Source organism: Oncorhynchus mykiss, chromosome 3 (assembly GCF_057628025.1).
Source record: "Oncorhynchus mykiss isolate SJ-2025 chromosome 3, ASM5762802v1, whole genome shotgun sequence".
NCBI lineage: Eukaryota > Metazoa > Chordata > Actinopteri > Salmoniformes > Salmonidae > Oncorhynchus > Oncorhynchus mykiss.
The window spans coordinates 82,497,060-82,517,335 of NC_143024.1; the positions used below are offsets into that span (position 1 = coordinate 82,497,060).

The window sequence follows — 20,276 nt, forward strand, 5'->3', positions numbered from 1 at the left end:
ATAAGGAACACTGGAATGTGAGATGTAATCTACACCTCCATAAAGAACACTGGAATGTGAGATGTAATCTACACCTCCATAAGGAACACTGGAATGTGAGATGTAATCTACACCTCCATAAAGAACACTGGAATGTGAGATGTAATATACACCTCCATAAGGAACACTGGAATGTAAGATGTAATATACACCTCCATAAGGAACACTGGAATGTGAGATGTAATCTACACCTCCATAAGGAACACTGGAATGTGAGATGTAATCTACACCTCCATAAGGAACACTGGAATGTGAGATGTAATCTACACCTCCATAAGGAACACTGGAATGTGAGATGTAATATACACCTCCATAAGGAACACTGGAATGTGAGGTGTAATCTACACCTCCATAAAGAACACTGGAATGTGAGATGTAATCTACACCTCCATAAGGAACACTGGAATGTGAGATGTAATATACACCTCCATAAGGAACACTGGAATGTGAGATGTAATATACACCTCCATAAGGAACACTGGAATGTGAGATGTAATATACACCTCCATAAGGAACACTGGAATGTGAGATGTAATCTACACCTCCATAAAGAACACTGGAATGTGAGATGTAATATACACCTCCATAAGGAACACTGGAATGTGAGATGTAATCTACACCTCCATAAGGAACACTGGAAGGTGAGATGTAATCTACACCTCCATAAGGAACACTGGAATGTGAGATGTAATATACACCTCCATAAGGAACACTGGAATGTGAGATGTAATCTACACCTCCATAAGGAACACTGGAATGTAAAATGTAATCTACACCTCCGTAAGGAACACTGGAATGTGAGATGTAATATACACCTCCATAAGGAACACTGGAATGTGAGATGTAATATACACCTCCATAAAGAACACTGGAATGTGAGATGTAATCTACACCTCCGTAAGGAACACTGGAATGTGAGATGTAATATACACCTCCATAAGGAACACTGGAATGTGAGATGTAATCTACACCTCCATAAAGAACACTGGAATGTGAGATGTAATCTACACCTCCATAAGGAACACTGGAATGTGAGATGTAATCTACACCTCCATAAGGAACACTGGAATGTGAGATGTAATCTACACCTCCATAAAGAACACTGGAATGTGATATGTAATCTACACCTCCATAAGGAACACTGGAATGTGAGATGTAATCTACACCTCCATAAGGAACACTGGAATGTGAGATGTAATCTACACCTCCATAAGGAACACTGGAATGTGAGATGTAATATACACCTCCATAAGGAACACTGGAATGTGAGATGTAATATACACCTCCATAAGGAACACTGGAATGTGAGATGTAATCTACACCTCCATAAGGAACACTGGAATGTGAGATGTAATCTACACCTCCATAAGGAACACTGGAATGTGAGATGTAATCTACACCTCCATAAAGAACACTGGAATGTGAGATGTAATCTACACCTCCATAAGGAACACTGGAATGTGAGGTGTAATCTACACCTCCATAAGGAACACTGGAATGTGAGATGTAATATACACCTCCATAAGGAACACTGGAATGTGAGATGTAATCTACACCTCCATAAGGAACACTGGAATGTGAGATGTAATCTACACCTCCATAAGGAACACTGGAATGTGAGATGTAATCTACACCTCCATAAAGAACACTGGAATGTGAGATGTAATCTACACCTCCATAAGGAACACTGGAATGTGAGATGTAATCTACACCTCCATAAAGAACACTGGAATGTGAGATGTAATATACACCTCCATAAAGAACACTGGAATGTGAGGTGTAATCTACACCTCCATAAGGAACACTGGAATGTGAGATGTAATCTACACCTCCATAAGGAACACTGGAATGTGAGATGTAATATACACCTCCATAAGGAACACTGGAATGTGAGATGTAATCTACACCTCCATAAGGAACACTGGAATGTGAGATGTAATCTACACCTCCATAAGGAACACTGGAATGTGAGATGTAATCTACACCTCCATAAGGAACACTGGAATGTGAGATGTAATATACACCTCCATAAGGAACACTGGAATGTGAGATGTAATCTACATCTCCATTAGGAACACTGGAATGTGAGATGTAATCTACACCTCCATAAAGAACACTGGAATGTGAGATGTAATATACACCTCCATAAAGAACACTGGAATGTGAGATGTAATATACACCTCCATAAGGAACACTGGAATGTGAGATGTAATATACACCTCCATAAGGAACACTGGAATGTGAGATGTAATCTACACCTCCATAAGGAACACTGGAATGTGAGATGTAATCTACACCTCCATAAGGAACACTGGAATGTGAGATGTAATCTACACCTCCATAAGGAACACTGGAATGTGAGATGTAATCTACACCTCCATAAGGAACACTGGAATGTGAGATGTAATCTACACCTCCATAAGGAACACTGGAATGTGAGATGTAATATACACCTCCATAAGGAACACTGGAATGTGAGATGTAATCTACACCTCCATAAAGAACACTGGAATGTGAGATGTAATATACACCTCCATAAGGAACACTGGAATGTGAGATGTAATCTACACCTCCATAAGGAACACTGGAATGTGAGATGTAATCTACACCTCCATAAGGAACACTGGAATGTGAGATGTAATCTACACCTCCATAAGGAACACTGGAATGTGAGATGTAATCTACACCTCCATAAGGAACACTGGAATGTGAGATGTAATATACACCTCCATAAAGAACACTGGAATGTGAGATGTAATCTACACCTCCATAAGGAACACTGGAATGTGAGATGTAATCTACACCTCCATAAAGAACACTGGAATGTGAGATGTAATCTACACCTCCATAAGGAACACTGGAATGTGATATGTAATCTACACCTCCATAAGGAACACTGGAATGTGAGATGTAATCTACACCTCCGTAAGGAACACTGGAATGTGAGATGTAATCTACACCTCCATAAAGAACACTGGAATGTGAGATGTAATCTACACCTCCATAAAGAACACTGGAATGTGAGATGTAATCTACACCTCCATAAGGAACACTGGAATGTGAGATGTAATCTACACCTCCATAAGGAACACTGGAATGTGAGATGTAATCTACACCTCCATAAGGAACACTGGAATGTGAGATGTAATCTACACCTCCATAAAGAACACTGGAATGTGAGGTGTAATCTACACCTCCATAAGGAACACTGGAATGTGAGATGTAATCTACACCTCCATTAGGAACACTGGAATGTGAGATGTAATCTACACCTCCATAAGGAACACTGGAATGTGAGATGTAATATACACCTCCATAAGGAACACTGGAATGTGAGATGTAATCTACACCTCCATAAGGAACACTGGAATGTGAGATGTAATATACACCTCCATAAGGAACACTGGAATGTGAGGTGTAATCTACACCTCCATAAAGAACACTGGAATGTGAGATGTAATCTACACCTCCATAAGGAACACTGGAATGTGAGATGTAATATACACCTCCATAAGGAACACTGGAATGTGAGATGTAATCTACACCTCCATAAGGAACACTGGAATGTGAGATGTAATCTACACCTCCATAAGGAACACTGGAATGTGAGATGTAATCTACACCTCCATAAAGAACACTGGAATGTGAGATGTAATCTACACCTCCATAAGGAACACTGGAATGTGAGATGTAATCTACACCTCCATAAGGAACACTGGAATGTGAGATGTAATCTACACCTCCATAAGGAACACTGGAATGTGAGGTGTAATCTACACCTCCATAAGGAACACTGGAATGTGAGATGTAATCTACACCTCCATAAGGAACACTGGAATGTGAGGTGTAATCTACACCTCCATAAGGAACACTGGAATGTGAGATGTAATCTACACCTCCATAAGGAACCCTGGAATGTGAGACGTAATCTACACCTCCATAAGGAACACTGGAATGTGAGATGTAATCTACACCTCCATAAGGAACACTGGAATGTGAGGTGTAATCTACACCTCCATAAGGAACACTGGAATGTGAGATGTAATCTACACCTCCATAAGGAACACTGGAATGTGAGATGTAATCTACACCTCCATAAGGAACACTGGAATGTGAGATGTAATCTACACCTCCATAAGGAACACTGGAATGTGAGATGTAATATACACCTCCATAAGGAACACTGGAATGTGAGATGTAATCTACACCTCCATAAGGAACCCTGGAATGTGAGATGTAATCTACACCTCCCTTACGCTGATCGAAATCTTCAGTATTTTGTTTAATCAATTTCAATTTGAGCGTTATATTTTCTAACTAGCCTACACTTTCTCGTTCTGAACTTCTAACCTGAGAGGGAGGGTGTGGCTTTGTGACAAGAGCAGCTGCTCAACGATTTGACAGCTTCAACATCAGTCATGGTCACATAATAGCTACAGATGGATTGGATTTTGGGATTCATATCATATCCGTTATGCACACTAATGAAATCAATTAACTAACATTCACAGCAATATTGTGTCCAAACAGAAATAAGAGTGACTGAGCTGAATTGATCTCCAACACTGATAAAGAGGAGTGATTGGACCAAAGGCTCTTTGCCCTGTAGTGAAATCAGACTGGGAGGGACATGACTACGTAGCTGTCCATGTGCAAGTATTGTTTATTACTGTATTAATGCGGTAATAATGGACTGATGTGTGACTAATGATGTTTTATCTCTTTCACTCTCTCCTCCATAGCGGACCCTCGGGTGAGTGAGAATGTCTCAGGTGAGTGGACTCAGTATGTCATGTTCACAATCATTTTTCTTCCATAGTTTGTGTCCCGTTCTCTGTGCCATAGTGTCAAATGAATCCTTTAATATATTCTCTCTCCTGCCTCCAGGTAAAGCTGCTATCTGGACACAGTTCCCCTTCAAGGCAGATTCCTACTCGGAGTGTAATGGGAAGCAGTACGTGAAGAGGACCTGGTACCGCAAGTTTGTGGGCATCCAGCTATGCAACTCCCTTAGATACAAAATCTACATGAGCGACTCGCTCAACGGTCAGTATAGTATAGTAAGAGGGTTGCCTTGGGAAAGTATTCAGACCACTTGACTTCTTCCAAATGTTGTTAGGTTACAGTAGGTTACAGCCAGGGTTGGGCAGTAATGGATTACATGTAAACCGTTACGTTACCAGCAAACATATTGTAATCAGATTACAGATACTTTTGAAAAATTAGATGATTACATCGAGGATAGCTCTTAAGTTCAGAAAGGAGGTTTGCGAGAAAAAAAATCTTTGACACCTGTTTTCTCAATGACATTCAAATCAGCATTGAAAAAAGGCGCATGTTTACATTTTTTTCCACCTGAGCGAGTCTGACCAGAATTCAGAGACCACTATGATGACACACCAAATGGGTTTGATGGATTGCGGGAAAAGAGCAGGAAAGGGCTTTTGTAAGCTACAGTCCAAGCCATGTCCTTCCAATGGTACGACTGCTGTCGGCATCCAAAAATGATCCAACTTGAATAAACGCTTGGAGGTAAGGATGACAGCAGTGTAGTCTATGGCGATACGGATATCACTTATTGTCATCTACATAGCGTATTGATGTGAATCACACTGCTGTTCTCTCATTTAGCTATTTGCACATTACGGTGGTTGTTGTGGATGGCTGTTCACAAATCTAAATGTGTATTTGAACCCAATAATGGTTGAATTCAAGAAGTTTAAGCTGCCTCTCAATCATTGTTTTTGAAACCAGTGGACAGCCAGTAAAACATATGCTAATGCAACAGCTGCATAGTGCGAATCCCAGCCTATGGAATACAAGTGGGGGTTTTATTGCTCAATCTAATTCATGCTGATACTATTTTTTCTTATCCATAGGCCTAATGGACACGTGCTCAAACTCAAACTCACTTTTGATAGACTTAAAGGAGCAATCTGTAGTTGCTACATCCATTTTTGGACTTACAGTGCCTTGCGAAAGTATTCAGCCCCCTTGAACTTTGCGACCTTTTGCCACATTTCAGACTTCAAACATAAAGATATAAAACTTTATTTTTTTGTGAAGAATCAACAACAAGTGGGACACAATCATGAAGTGGAACGACATTTATTGGATATTTCAAACTTTTTTAACAAATCAAAAACTGAAAAATTGGACGTGCAAAATTATTCAGCCCCTTTACTTTCAGTGCAGCAAACTCTCTCCAGAAGTTCAGTGAGGATCTCTGAATGATCCAATGCTGAATGATGATAAATACAATCCACCTGTGTGTAATCAAGTCTCCGTATAAATGCACCTGCACTGTGATAGTCTCAGAGGTCCGTTAAAAGCGCAGAGAGCATCATGAAGAACAAGGAACACACCAGGCAGGTCCGAGATACTATTGTGAAGAAGTTTAAAGACGGAATTGGATACAAAAAGATTGCCCAAGCTTTAAACATCCCAAGGAGCACTGTGCAAGCGATAATATTGAAATGGAAGGAGTATCAGACCACTGCAAATCTACCAAGACCTGGCCGTCCCTCTAAACTTTCAGCTCATACAAGGAGAAGACTGATCAGAGATGCAGCCAAGAGGCCCATGATCACTCTGGATGAACTGCAGAGATCTACAGCTGAGGTGGGAGACTCTGTCCAAAGGACAACAATCAGTCGTATATTGCACAAATCTGGCCTTTATGGAAGAGTGGCAAGAAGAAAGCCATTTCTTAAAGATATCCATAAAAAGTGTAGTTTAAAGTTTGCCACAAGCCACCTGGGAGACACACCAAACATGTGGAAGAAGGTGCTCTGGTCAGATGAAACCAAAATTGAACTTTTTGGCAACAATGCAAAACGTTATGTTTGGCGTAAAAGCAACACAGCTGAACACACCATCCCCACTGTCAAACATGGTGGTGGCAGCATCATGGTTTGGGCCTGCTTTTCTTCAGCAGGGACAGGGAAGATGGTTAAAATTGATGGGAAGATGGATGGAGCCAAATACAGGACCATTCTGGAAGAAAACCTGATGGAGTCTGCAAAAGACCTGAGACTGGGACAGAGATTTGTCTTCCAACAAGAAAATGATCCAAAACATAAAGCAAAATCTACAATGGAATGGTTCAAAAATAAACATATCCAGGTGTTAGAATGGCCAAGTCAAAGTCCAGACCTGAATCCAATCGAGAATCTGTGGAAAGAACTGAAAACTGCTGTTCACAAATGCTCTCCATCCAACCTCACTGAGCTCGAGCTGTTTTGCAAGGAGGAATGGGAAAAAATTTCAGTCTCTCGATGTGCAAAACTGATAGAGACATACCCCAAGCGACTTACAGCTGTAATCGCAGCAAAAGGTGGCGCTACAAAGTATTAACTTAAGGGGGCTGAATAATTTTACACGCCCAATTTTTCAGTTTTTGATTTATTAAAAAAGTTTGAAATATCCAATAAATGTCGTTCCACTTCATGATTGTGTCCCACTTGTTGTTGATTCTTCACAAAAAAATACAGTTTTATATCTTTATGTTTGAAGCCTGAAGTTCAAGGGGGCCGAATACTTTCGCAAGGCACTGTATAAATTATATATCAATTGATTCTTGAAGAATATAACTTCACATGCCTTATGAGCTTAGTTCAACTGTCCCACCATGAGAACCCAAAATATAAGCTTGTTTTCCTCCAATGTTTGTAAACATTGTAAACATAAACAAACACTGTATAGCCTCATAACATGGTTCAAACAATCATTTTGATATCATGGATGGTCAGTCCTCGCATCCATAGCTCTGACTATTCATCCGAGAGTGGTTACATTTCTCCAGGCCCATCCCTCAGCTTTTTACCAAAACAGAGGCGGGGTGAGGTTTTGTTACTGTTTCATCTGTGGATTTGCCCTTTAAACAGCTGCATATTATCAAGATATCAAAGTGTCACCAATAAAATGTTAAATAGGCCTATAGCAATGTAGCATATGTCATTCATTTTTCACATGTAAATAGCACATTTCAGTAGTGCTCAAAGCATGCCACTCCATGAGCACAGCATTTATTTTTCAACTCGAATCAATCAGTCCTCCATGACAACAAAATCATAAATAACAGCGTAGAGTTGGCTAATAAGTCCTTAGTTTTGGGGTCATGCTCAGGTAAAACAATTTGGCTAATCTATACTTCCATATTTCCAAGTCCTTTCTTGAAGATCAAGGGGTATAACATTTATTGGAATGACTGGAATTCTGATTAAATTATATTTTTACATTAAAAACCAAAGTTTAACGTATTATTTATTATATGTAGTAGAAAGCGATGGGTTAGAAGAAGCCAACACAAACAACGCACAAAGTCAAATGTAACATCCACATGTGGCCAGCTATGTAAACTTTAACATTGCAGCATATCTCAATAGATGTGGTTCAATTGGTAACATACATTTTTGTCTTCTTCTAATTCCTCTTAAGGGGAAAGTAATCTAAACGTAACTGAATGTAATCAGATTATGTTACTGTGTTTCGGTAATCCAAAAGTAACGTTACTGATTACAATTTGACAGGTAACTAGTAACTGTAATGGATTACATTTAGAAAGTAACCTACCCCTGGTGAGACAGCCTTATTCTAAAATTGATTAAACTGTTTTTATCTCATATCAATCTACACACAATGGCCCATAATGACAAAGCAAAAACTTGTTTGTAGAAATGTTTCCACATTTATTAAAAATATAAAAGTATTCAGACCGTTTACTCAGTACTTTGTTGAATCACTCTTGGCAGCGATTACAGCCTCGAGTCTTCTTGGGTAGGACACTACAAGCTTGGCACACCTGTAATTGGAGGAGTTTCTCGCATTCTTCTCTGCAGATCCTCTCAATCTCTGTCAGGTTGGATAGGGAGCGTTGCTGCACGGCTATTTTCAGATCTCTCGAGAATTGTTCGATCGGGTTCAAGTCTGGGCTCCGGCTGGACCACTCAAGGACATTCAGAGACTTGTCCTTAAGCCACTCCTGCATTGTCTTGGCTGTGTGCTTAGGGTTGTTGTCCTGTTGGAAGGTAAATCTTTGCCCCAGTCTGAGGTCCAGGACCAGGTTTTCATCAAGGACCTCTCTGTACTTTCCTATGTTCATCTTTCCCTCGATCCAGTCTAGTCTCCCAGCCCATGCTGCTGAAAAACATCCCCAAAGCATGATGCTGCCACCACCATGCTTCATTGTAGGGATGGCGCCAGGTTTCCTCCAGACATGACACTTAGCATTCTGGCACTCTACCATTAAGGCCTTATTGGTGGAGTGCTGCAGAGATGGTTGTCCTCCCATCTCCACAGAGCAACTCTAGAGCTCTGTCAGACTGACCATCAGGTTTGTGGTCACCTCCCTGACCAAGGCCCTTCTCCCCCGATTGCTCAGTTTGGCCTGGCAGCCAGCTCTAGGAAGAGTCTTGGTGGTTCCAAACTTCTTCCATTTAATAATTATGGAGGCCACTGTGCTCTTGGGGACATTCAATGCTGCATAAATGTTTTGGTACACTTCCCCAGGTTTATGCCTCGACACAATCCTGTCTCAGAGCTCTACGGAAAATGTCTTTGACCTCATGGCTTGGTTTTTGCTCTGACATGCACTGTCAACTGTGGGACCTTATATAGACACGTGTGTGCCTATCTAAATTATGTCCAATCAATTGAATTTACCACAAGTGGACTCCAATGAAGTTGTAGAAACATCTGAAGGATGATCAATGGAAACAGAATGCACCTGAGCTCAATTTCGATTCTCATAGCAAAGGGTCTGAATACTTATGTAATCCAGGTATTTCTGTTATTTTTACCGTAATTGCTGGACTATTAAGCGCACCTGAATATGAACCGCACCCACTGAATTATTAAAGAATATGTATTTTGTACATAAATAAGCCGCACATGACTATAAGCCGCAGGTGCCTACCCGTACGTTGAAACAAATGAACTTTACACAGCCTTTAAACGAAACACGGCTTGTAACAAAAATAAATAGGCTTTAACGAAACACGGCTTGTAACAAAAATTAAACAGTAGCCTACCAAGAAAGTCATTGGTCACTATCTCCCTCCTCCTGTGCACTGAAACCACTGAAGTCATCTCCTTCGGTGTCAGAGTTGAATTGCTCCATCCGATGTTGGATCGCTGCCCTCTTCAACACGCAGCAGTCCAGCCTTTCGAAACCCGTTGATGATAGTGGATTTTTTGACAATGCTCCACGCTGTCAGCAGCTCTATTTCCCTTTCCAACAGCCAGATCGATCGCCTTCAACTTGAAAGCTGCATCATATGCATTTCTCCGTGTCTTTGCCATGATGAGGGTTTCAAAATGACTACCGTAATCAGAATGATGGGAAGTTTGAGCGCGCTCAATTTACGTCACATTATGTGACGGTGCTCAGTTTTTTGGCGGCATGAATCTTGTGAAAGCGGGAAAGATCCATAAATTAGCCGAGTCATTGTATAAACCTCGAGGTTCAAAGCCTGGGAATAAAGTAGCGGCTTATAGTCCGGAAATTACGGTAAATACATTTGCAAAAATGTTTAAAAACCTGTTTTCGCTTCGTCATTTTGGGGTATTGTTTGTAGATTGCTGAGAAAACAGTTTTATTTAATCAATTTTAGAATAAGGCTGTAACAAAATGTGGAAAAAGTCAAGGGGTCTGAATAGTTTCCGAAGGCACACTATACACTGAGTGTACAAAACATTAAGAACACCTGCTCTTTCCATGACATAGACTGACCAGGTGAATCCAGGTGAATGCTCCACTCTTAGAAAAAAGGTGTTATCTAGAACTAAAAAGGGTTCTTTCGCTGTCCCCATAAGACAACCCTTTGAAGAACCCCTTTTGCGTTCCATGTAAAACCCTTTCCAGAGGGTTCTACATGGAAACCAAACTAGTTCTATCTGGAACCAAAAAGGGTTCTCCTATGGGGACAACCGCAGAACCCTTTTGAACCCTTTTTCAAAGAGTGTATGATCTCTTATTGATGTTACTTAATCTACACTTCAATCAGTGTAGATTAAGGGGCGGAGACAGGTTAAAGAAGAATTTTAAGCCTTGAGACAATTGAGACATAGATTGTGTATATGTACCATTCAGATGGTGAATGGGGAAGACAAAAGATTTAAGTGCCTTTGAACGGAGTATGGTAGTAGGGGCCAGGCGCACCGGATTTGTCAAGAACTGCTAAATTGCTGAGTTTTTCATGCTCAACAGTTTCCTGTGAGTATATTAAAAATGGTCCACCACCTAAAGGACATCCAACCAACTTGACACAACTGTAGGAAGCATTGGAATCAACATAGGCCAGCATCCCTGAATAACACTTTTGACACCTTGTAGAGTCCATGCCCCGATGACTTGAGGCTGTTCTGAGGGCAAAAAGGGGGACAACTTAATATTCGGAAGGTGTTCCCTAATGTTTTGTACACTCAGAGTATGTCTATGTTTTACTCTGTTTATATTGCCTTGTCTCTATGTACATACGACTGACTATAAAGGACTTGTGTACATATGACTATAAAGGATACAATGGAATTCTGAACGAGGTGTAACTAACTAAAATTATATTAACTTAAATTAACATTATTTAACCTATAGCATCATACAGAGCCATAACCTTTGATCCTGTGCAGGCAAGTTCTATAACATCGGGGACCAGACTGGTCATGGAGAGGACCACTGCCAATTTGTAGATTCTTTCCTGGACGGACGAACAGGCAGCCAGCTACTGGCCGACCAGCTTCCCAGCCGATCAGGTAGAGTACCATCAACTGGGACCCATTAGAAAGATCAGTGGCAGAGAACCACTTGTACAGGTGTCCATGACCATGGTTTCTTGTTCACTTTTCAATTACTAAAGATTTCTGTTTCAGGGTTAACTATGGGAAACAATGATCTCTAGACTATGTTAAGACCATTCACATCCCAAACCATTTTTAAAAGAAAGGTTCTCATTATCCTTTTGTTCTCATGTCTCAGGTTTCTACCGGGCTATGCGTCAGGAACCGGTCAACTTCGGCCAGATCGGAGGGAACTCGCATGCCACCTATGTCGGCTGGTACGAGTGCGGAACACCCATACCTGGGAAATGGTAAGACCCCTCCACCAAGGAGGTGGCCAGGAAGATGCCTGACTGAAAGAGGGATTATTGTACCAGGCTGAAAGGAGGACTGAGGCAGCCTGAGGGGAGGTGGGCTTCTCTGTTACCATGGAGATGCACCTTTCTGACTATCTATTTGTCAGATGGCAACAGCCCACATTCCATTGTATAAAAGTGTACAGGACCATACTTGTCACGAACTCTGTTAGGCACATTTGTCATATCTCCTTAAATCTCATCTCACTATTTATCAATCACGACAACATGAGAAAATACTCAACCTGTAAACAAGGAAGAGAAGTTGGTAAAAGGTTTTTCAGAGTGCTTCATTAAATATGAACACTGGAAACTGTTGGGAAGCTGGCTCCCTAAAAATGTAATAATGTGTATGGTTTTATTTATCAAGCAGTTGTTATTCATGTACCTTGTGGTTTCTATTGGCCAGTCTGTTAAAAGGGTTGCTACAAAAGCATTAGTTTTCACTCATACAGATACTGTCTATACTCAATACCCTTTCTTGATTGGTCCTGTGGGATTAACAGTTGCGGTTTGCACAATATGAAAGTATTAAATATGTATATGATGTGAAAGAACAATATTTCTGAACTACTATCAAGTCTCTACATTAAGTTTACAAAGCAAGGCGGTTCCACGGACTAGAAGTGTGTTAATCACTTGGAAAAACACCTGAATGGGTTCTTTAGCCAATGAATGTCCAAATATTAAGTAGAGATAAAAATCATCAGATACTGGGATTCACTCAGTTGGAATGAACAGCATTAGGATATGCTTTGTTCTTTCATCTTCAATTTTCTAACTTCAACTCATCTCAATTTGGAGAATGATTGCCAGGAATCCGTTATGTGGATGTGGTCCTAAGCTCATTGCAAGTGACCACAATTGTCCACCTCTGGGGCATGTTCAGTGGGGTGCACCATTGCAGAATGTTCAGATGTAATGTATTGGGTTTGTAGGATGAGGAATTGTCAGTTCTATACGTTACATTTCTACCTACAACATTCAGAACATTTCCCCTCACTGACGAAACTCTGTTTTTAGCCTTGGAATGTTTTCTACAGTTTTGTTAGCACAACCTGTTCGTCTGAGTTTAAATATTATATAACATGTACATAAAAGCTTCTTTTAGTGTGGAAACAAACAAACAAAGATTACATTTAACATTTTGTACAGTTGCTCACAAATGGCTGCAGTTGTATTTTCAACACAATTTTTTGGGGAAAAGTGTTTATAGATTGTTCCAGATATGTACAACCATTTCTGTATCTATTTTCAACAATAAATCCTTAAGTATGGTTCTGTTTTTACTACTTCTACGACTCAAATTGGTTGTAAATGCATTGTGCACATATGAAAGTGTGTGTTCATATGTCACACACACACACACACACACACACCCACACAAATCAACAACACATGCCCCGTTTCACTCATTTCTCCATTAGTTCTGACTGCAGACAGGCAGAGCTGAGGGACCTACCACACACTCCCTCACCACACATCCCAGCCAACCACAACGCCCGATTAGGAAAACAAACAGCAACAGCAGCATTACCACACTTTTCCAAATCCACTCTGGTGGGATACGAAAGGCTCTCGGAAGCCAAGCTCAACACGGAGCCGTGAACTCACAAACCACAGTGTGAGGGAAGGAGTGAGGGAGACAAAGAATCAAAACAATGACAGACTACCAAGGTTTCAAAACCTTTATTAGGTTTTAGAAAAAATGTTACAGTTTAAACAAACTAAATGACACTTCAAGGTGGAAAATCTGACTGATATATTAATACAAACCATTGAGGAAAAAAATGTAAGAGAAAGAGAGTGATAAACCATAAGGAGGTGATCTAAGAGGCTAAACATGGTAGGACCCTTCTGGAAGGTCAAAACTACACCTCCCATATTGTACTCAAGCGAGGGGCAGATTCCATGACACGACATAATACCAACATGGCGTTGATGAAAACGAGTTGTAAAAAAAGTATTTAAAAAAAAAAGGGGATGAACACCATTTTCATAGAAGCATCTGTTGACACTCAGCAAACTATATCCTCAAAAGATCAGTTAAATGCAATATGAATCAACATCTGTTGACCAGCGGATACAGGTGCATTTACAGCTGTCAGACTAGCAAGATAAAGTCGGATGATAATAAGACAGCCTTCATATTTCAGCCTGTTTTGTTCTCCCAGCTGAGTGTGCTTACAGACTGACGACATGTTCACCAGTGTTGAGCACTATTTGAACTGACAATTAGAAATTAAAACATTTAAAAACATTTTGAAATAAATAACTTTGACTTTTCAGTTTGAGAAGTCATTGAAAATGGCCTTTTTTATTATTGAATTGTACATTTTAGTTAACTTCCTGAATTGACTGCCTTCAATTCAAATTGAGCCCACCCTGATGACAGACACATAGGGTGTGGGTAGGGATGATTCAATTACAAATAACAGGGCCTTAACACATTGGTGTGTTTGTGTGGTGGTGGGGTCGAGACAGAACACAGACAATAACATGGGTGTGTGTGTGGTGGTGGGGTCGAGACAGAACAGACAATAACACATGGGTGTGTGTGTGTGTGTGGTGGTGGGGTCGAGACAGACAATAACACATGGGTGTGTGTGTGGTGGTGGGGTCGAGACAGAACACAGACAATAACATGGGTGTGTGTGTGGTGGTGGGGTCGAGACAGAACACAGACAATAACATGGGTGTGTATGTGTGGTGGTGGGGTCGAGACAGACAATAACATGGGTGTGTGTGTGGTGGTGGGGTCGAGACAGAACACAGACAATAACATGGGTGTGTGTGTGGTGGTGGGGTCGAGACAGAACACAGACAATAACATGGGTGTGTGTGTGGTGGTGGGGTCGAGACAGAACAGACAATAACACATGGGTGTGTGTGTGTGTGTGGTGGTGGGGTCGAGACAGAACAGACAATAACACATGGGTGTGTGTGTGTGTGTGTGGTGGTGGGGTCGAGAGAACACAGACAATAACATGGGTGTGTATGTGTGGTGGTGGGGTCGAGACAGAACACAGACAATAACATGGGTGTGCATGTGTGGTGGTGGGGTCGAGACAGAACAGACAATAACACATGGGTGTGTGTGTGTGTGGTGGTGGGGTCGAGACAGAACACAGACAATAACATGGGTGTGTATGTGTGGTGGTGGGGTCGAGACAGACAATAACATGGGTGTGTATGTGTGGTGGTGGGGTCGAGACAGAACACAGACAATAAAACGTGGGTGTGTGTGTGTGGTGGGGTCGAGACAGACAATAACATGGGTTTGTGTGTGTGGTGGTGGGGTCGAGACAGAACACAGACGATCAGATGGGGGGGGGGGGGGGGGGGGTTGTAGTTTGTTTTGGATATGGACTCATCAGTGACTGAGGACTGACAGAAGGACGGATGGACCGATTAGCAGACCATGTTTACCGAACCCAGGCCAAACAGAGCCAGCCAGGACACAAAGGGGAGGGGTGGGTGGATAACGTTTTCCATTCCTTCTCTTTTACCGGTACCCAGGGCCAGGCTGGGCATAGCCCGAGCCGAAGGGGGGCCGGTTGCGGGCATAGGGGTTGGACGCCCCAGGAGGGGGGGTAACGTTGCTACCGGGGGGAGGAGTGTAGCTGGGACGGGCCTGGTAACCCTGGCCAGACTGGGAGGTGGGGGGTAGGCTGTAGTTGGCAGGCTGGTTGGCCTGGGAGGTGTAGTTTTGGGGAGGGAAGGCACCTGGGGGGTACTGCTGGGGACCCTGGGGTGGAGCGGCCTGCTGTTGGCCTCCCTGAAAGCCGGGGGCTGGGCCCTGGCTGGGGGTGGGGGCCTGGGAGGTGGGGGCAGGGTAGTTCTGGAACTGCTGCTGTTGAGGCTGAGGGGTGCCGGGCTGGGGGGTGCATCCTGCTGAGTGAGAGAGAGTTGGGGGGAGAAGTACAGTATAACTTTGGATTGTTATCGATTTCACATTCATAGCATCATTCCTGTGAAAGTCTGGGCCATTGTTATAAGATCAGCATATCCTTCTTGGACCTTTTCTGAGGGAAAGTGTCACTGTCTTACCAGGCATGCCATACTGCTGCTGCGGTGCTGGCTGCTGGGGAGGGTATCCACCTGGAGACTGGTACTGCTGGTACATCTGACCTGGAGAAGAGAGATGGAGGACATCAGTATGAATGGATGGAACCAGACAGGATCGTCTTAATGCAAACAGCACCGAGCACTAAAATAAAACAGGACTGGTTCTTCAAAGCCCTGCGCCTAGACACTCTCTATGGCACATTACAGTCATCTGAACAGCTCCAAGCTAAACACGAACACACACACACACACACAAACACTTTTATTTGGATAGACGTGTTGGGTCAGAGCGGGTGCCATCTGTCTAAACAGGTCTGTCTGTGTCAGTAGACAAGACACTTCCCTCCCAACTTTAATTAGCCATAACCTCACAGGTCTATGTGTGTGTGTGTGTCTCTCTCTCTCTCTCGCTCTTTCTCGGGTCCATGTCACATTTAAAAGTCTAGACTGGAAAGTTGGCTCAATACCATGGACTGAGGAGTGTGGTTAAGAGTGTCTGAAAATAAAAACTAGAAGTTTAAAAACACAAAACGGCACATACAATGTGGACTGGACCGCCGAGCTTCAAAGACCTCAAGACACTGACTGACAAACTTTTTGCGACAGGCAATGAATATTCCATTCTTTTACTTTTAGATGTGTGTATTGTTGTGATTGGTTAGATATTACTGCACTGTCTAGGAACACAAGCATTTCGCTACACCCGCAATAACATCTGCTAAATTGATTTGATGGTTGCTTCTGCGCAGGTCAAAGCTGATTAACATGAGGTTGTCTGGCACAGCTGCCTGACCAATGCTTTTATTTTAGCTAAAGTTCACTGTTTTTTCATGTGCCAGTTAAAGCAGAGCGTTGATTTTCCACTCAGAGGGCCCATAACAGAGCCCTATGGAACTCCTTTGTGAGGGAAAAGGGACTAGACATAATTCTAACAAGTTCTGCAGGGAAAGATACACAGACAATGCACACACAAACACAGGTCCAAACAGCTGGGGCACAAATGTGCACGAATAAAACTGACCCAAAACCTGCAGGGGACAAACTTTCCCAAAGTCAGAGGAAGATTTTAAAAAAAAATAAAAAAACAAGGGTCTGAGCTGCAGTGGACTGGGGAACTAATTAGACCGTCTACTACAGACAGACAGGGTGCCACACAGACACATGAAGCCATCTTATACACTCCCAGGCCCAGATCATAACCCAGATCCATACTGTAGGTCCGTGTCTGGGTTGAAATGCTATTTGTTATCTTTCAAATACTTCAGGTACATTAAGTACAAATACATTTTGACCCAAGTCTGGACCAGATGTAAGAACCATGTTTCATTCCTCCACCATTGGTGATCACTCATCTAACATGATTCAAACATTTACAAAAATGGAACTAGGCAAGTCAGTTAAGAGCAAATTCTTATTTACAATGACGGCCTACTGGGGAACAGTGAGTTAACTGCCTTGTTCAGGGGCAGAACGACAGATTTTTACATAGTCAGCTCGGGGATTCGATTCCCAAGCTGACAAGGTAAAAAGCTGACAAGGCCCAACGCCCTAGCCACTAGTCTACCATCTTGCCACAAATTGTGAAAAGTCTATACAATGAAACCAGACATACTGATCTATAGGACTGCATCTATGAATCAGCTGTAAGCCCACTGTTAACCCCTGTAATGTGAGCACCATGGTGCTCGAGTGAGAATCACAAAGTGTGTGTGTGAATGTGTGTGTGTGTGTGTGTGAATGTGTGTGTGAATGTGTGTGTGTGTGCGCTCGCGAGCATGTAGGTGCTGACTTTCTCTCCGTCTTGGTTTCCTGTCTGCTATCCATCATGTGTGTTATGTAATCCGATAGAGGGGTGGATGGAGCTGCCGTCAGGCCTCATTGGCCAGAATAATTCATCTCTGATCAGTAAATGTAAGTCCCAGAGGACAGAGAAATCACTGCGGCTCTATGGAGAGAGACCGGCTGCCTGCACATCCCTTCAGCTGAACACAAAACAGAGCTGGAAAAATTATCTGGAATGTTATTGCTTCACTGTAGTTCTCCAGCCTATTAGGGATGTTTTCAGAAAGAAAACAAGATAATATGGCTGGTATTACATTTACGTTAGTTATTTAGCAGATGCTCTTATCAGTTAGTGCATTCACCTTAAGATAGCTAGGTGGAACAACCACACACAGTCATAGTAAGTACATTTTCCTCAATAAAGCAGGTATCAGCAAAGTCAGAGCCAGTAAGGGGGGGGTCAAGTGCGAGTACACAAAAGTCTTTGTGTGTGTGTGTGGGGGGCTGAGGAGGTTGTGCGAGGGGGGTACTGTGGGATTATTTAAGATATTCCTTGAAAAGGCAGAGTTCCAAATGGTTTTGAAGATGGGCAGGGAGGTTGCTGTCCAAGCTTTAGGGTGAAGCTGTTTCCACCAGGACAGAGGAGAGCTTGGACTGGGCTGAGCGGGAGCTGCTCTCCCATAGCGGTGGGAGTGCCAAGAAGTGGCAGAACGGAGTGCTCAGTTTGGGGTGTAGGGTTTTAACAGAGCCTGAAGGTAGGCAGTTCTTCTCGCTGCTCCGAAGGCAAGTACCATGGTCTTTTGTGGATGCAAGGTTGAACTGGAAGCCAGTGGTGTGTGCGGAGGAGATGGGTGACATGGGAGAACTTGGGAAGGTTGAACTGGAAGCCAGTGGAGTGTGCGGAGGAGATGGGTGACATGGGAGAACTTGGGAAGGTTGAACTGGAAGCCAGTGGAGTGTGCGGAGGAGATGGGTGACATGGGAGAACTTGGGAAGGTTGAACTGGAAGCCAGTGGAGTGTGCGGAGGAGATGGGTGACATGAGAGAACTTGGGAAGGTTGAACTGGAAGCCAGTGGAGTGTGCGGAGGAGATGGGTGACATGGGAGAACTTGGGAAGGTTGAACTGGAAGCCAGTGGAGTGTGCGGAGGAGATGGGTGACATGAGAGAACTTGGGAAGGTTGAACTGGAAGCCAGTGGAGTGTGCGGAGGAGATGGGTGACATGGGAGAACTTGGGAAGGTTGAACTGGAAGCCAGTGGGGTGTGCGGAGGAGATGGGTGACATGGGAGAACTTGGGAAGGTTGAACACCAGGTGGGTTGCAGTGTTCTGGATAAGGTGCAGGGGTTTGATGGCACAAGCGGGGAGCCCAGCCAACAGCGAGTTGCAGTAGTCCAGACGGGAGATGACAAGCGCCAGCACTGCTTCATGTGTGAGGTAGAGTTGTACTTTATGGATGTTGAGCACATGGACCTGCAGGGTCGAGTTAAAATCAAATAATGCATTTGTCACATGCACCGAATACAACAGGTACAGTGAAATGCTTACTTATAATCCTTTAACCAACAATGCAGTCAAGAAAAAGTGATAAGTCTTCACTAAAATAAATAATGAAAGAGCAACGATAAAATAACAGTAGTGAGACTATATACAGGGGGTACCGGTAGAGAGTCGATGTGTGAAGGGCACAGGTTAGTCGAGGTAACGTACATGTAGGTAGAGGTAAAGTGACTATGCATAGATAATAAGCAGAGTAGCAGCAGCGTAAAAATGGGGGTGGTTCAATGCAAACAGTCCAGTTTGCCATTTGATTTGCTGTTCAGGAGTCTAATGGCTTGGGGGTAGAAGCTGTTAAAAACCTTTTGGACCTAGACTTTGCACTAGACCAGCATGCTTACACCCCCATCCCTTGTGCCTGCATTGTTTGCCACTTGGCCTTAAATTCTTAAATTCCATGCTATTTTAATAAATCATTATATTTTTCCATTGTTTTCATGATGGCGGAATGATTGGGTATACTTTTTTTTCAAGATAAATAATGAAAAGAGTATCTTCCAGCCTATTGGGTCTCTCACTACACCCCCATATGCCATGTCTTGAAATAAGCAGACAGACAGATTAAAGGTTCACATTGTAATACTTCTGACAGCCAACTTTCAAGCTGGAGAGGTATTCCATCTGATAAAGCATCAAAGACACCGTCTGTGCAGTGGTGGGTGAACAGGTGTGCTAAAACTCAGAGACAAACAAACACAGA

General features: G+C 42.6%; 2 protein-coding genes across 15 annotated transcripts in view; one reads left to right on the forward strand and one right to left on the reverse strand.

Annotated features, from left to right (window-relative positions):
• LOC110520508 (target of Nesh-SH3) overlaps positions 1–13,447 on the forward strand; it is a 55,095-nt gene extending 41,648 nt beyond the window's left edge. For 10 of the 13 annotated variants that reach the window (XM_090230286.1, XM_090230287.1, XM_090230289.1 and 7 more), the window contains 4 exons: positions 4,782–4,811; positions 4,927–5,085; positions 11,668–11,790; positions 12,014–13,447. In XM_090230286.1, the coding sequence (XP_090086412.1) occupies positions 4,782–4,811; positions 4,927–5,085; positions 11,668–11,790; positions 12,014–12,129 (428 nt within the window). In that variant the 3' untranslated portion in view covers positions 12,130–13,447. Of the gene's footprint in view, positions 1–4,781; positions 4,812–4,926; positions 5,572–11,667; positions 11,791–12,013 lie in introns of all 13 variants that reach the window. The other 3 variants (XR_016494838.1, XR_016494839.1, XR_016494840.1) reach the window with 1 other exon arrangement.
• A 397-nt stretch (positions 13,448–13,844) lies between these two features.
• LOC110520510 (protein TFG) overlaps positions 13,845–20,276 on the reverse strand; it is a 33,438-nt gene continuing 27,006 nt past the window's right edge. The window contains exons 7-8 of one of the 2 annotated variants that reach the window (XM_021597886.3): positions 16,221–16,301; positions 13,845–16,064 (exon numbers count right to left, since the gene is read on the reverse strand). In XM_021597886.3, the coding sequence (XP_021453561.1) occupies positions 15,676–16,064; positions 16,221–16,301 (470 nt within the window). In that variant the 3' untranslated portion in view covers positions 13,845–15,675. The remainder of the gene's footprint in view (positions 16,065–16,220; positions 16,302–20,276) is intronic. The other variant, XM_090230294.1, reaches the window with a different exon arrangement.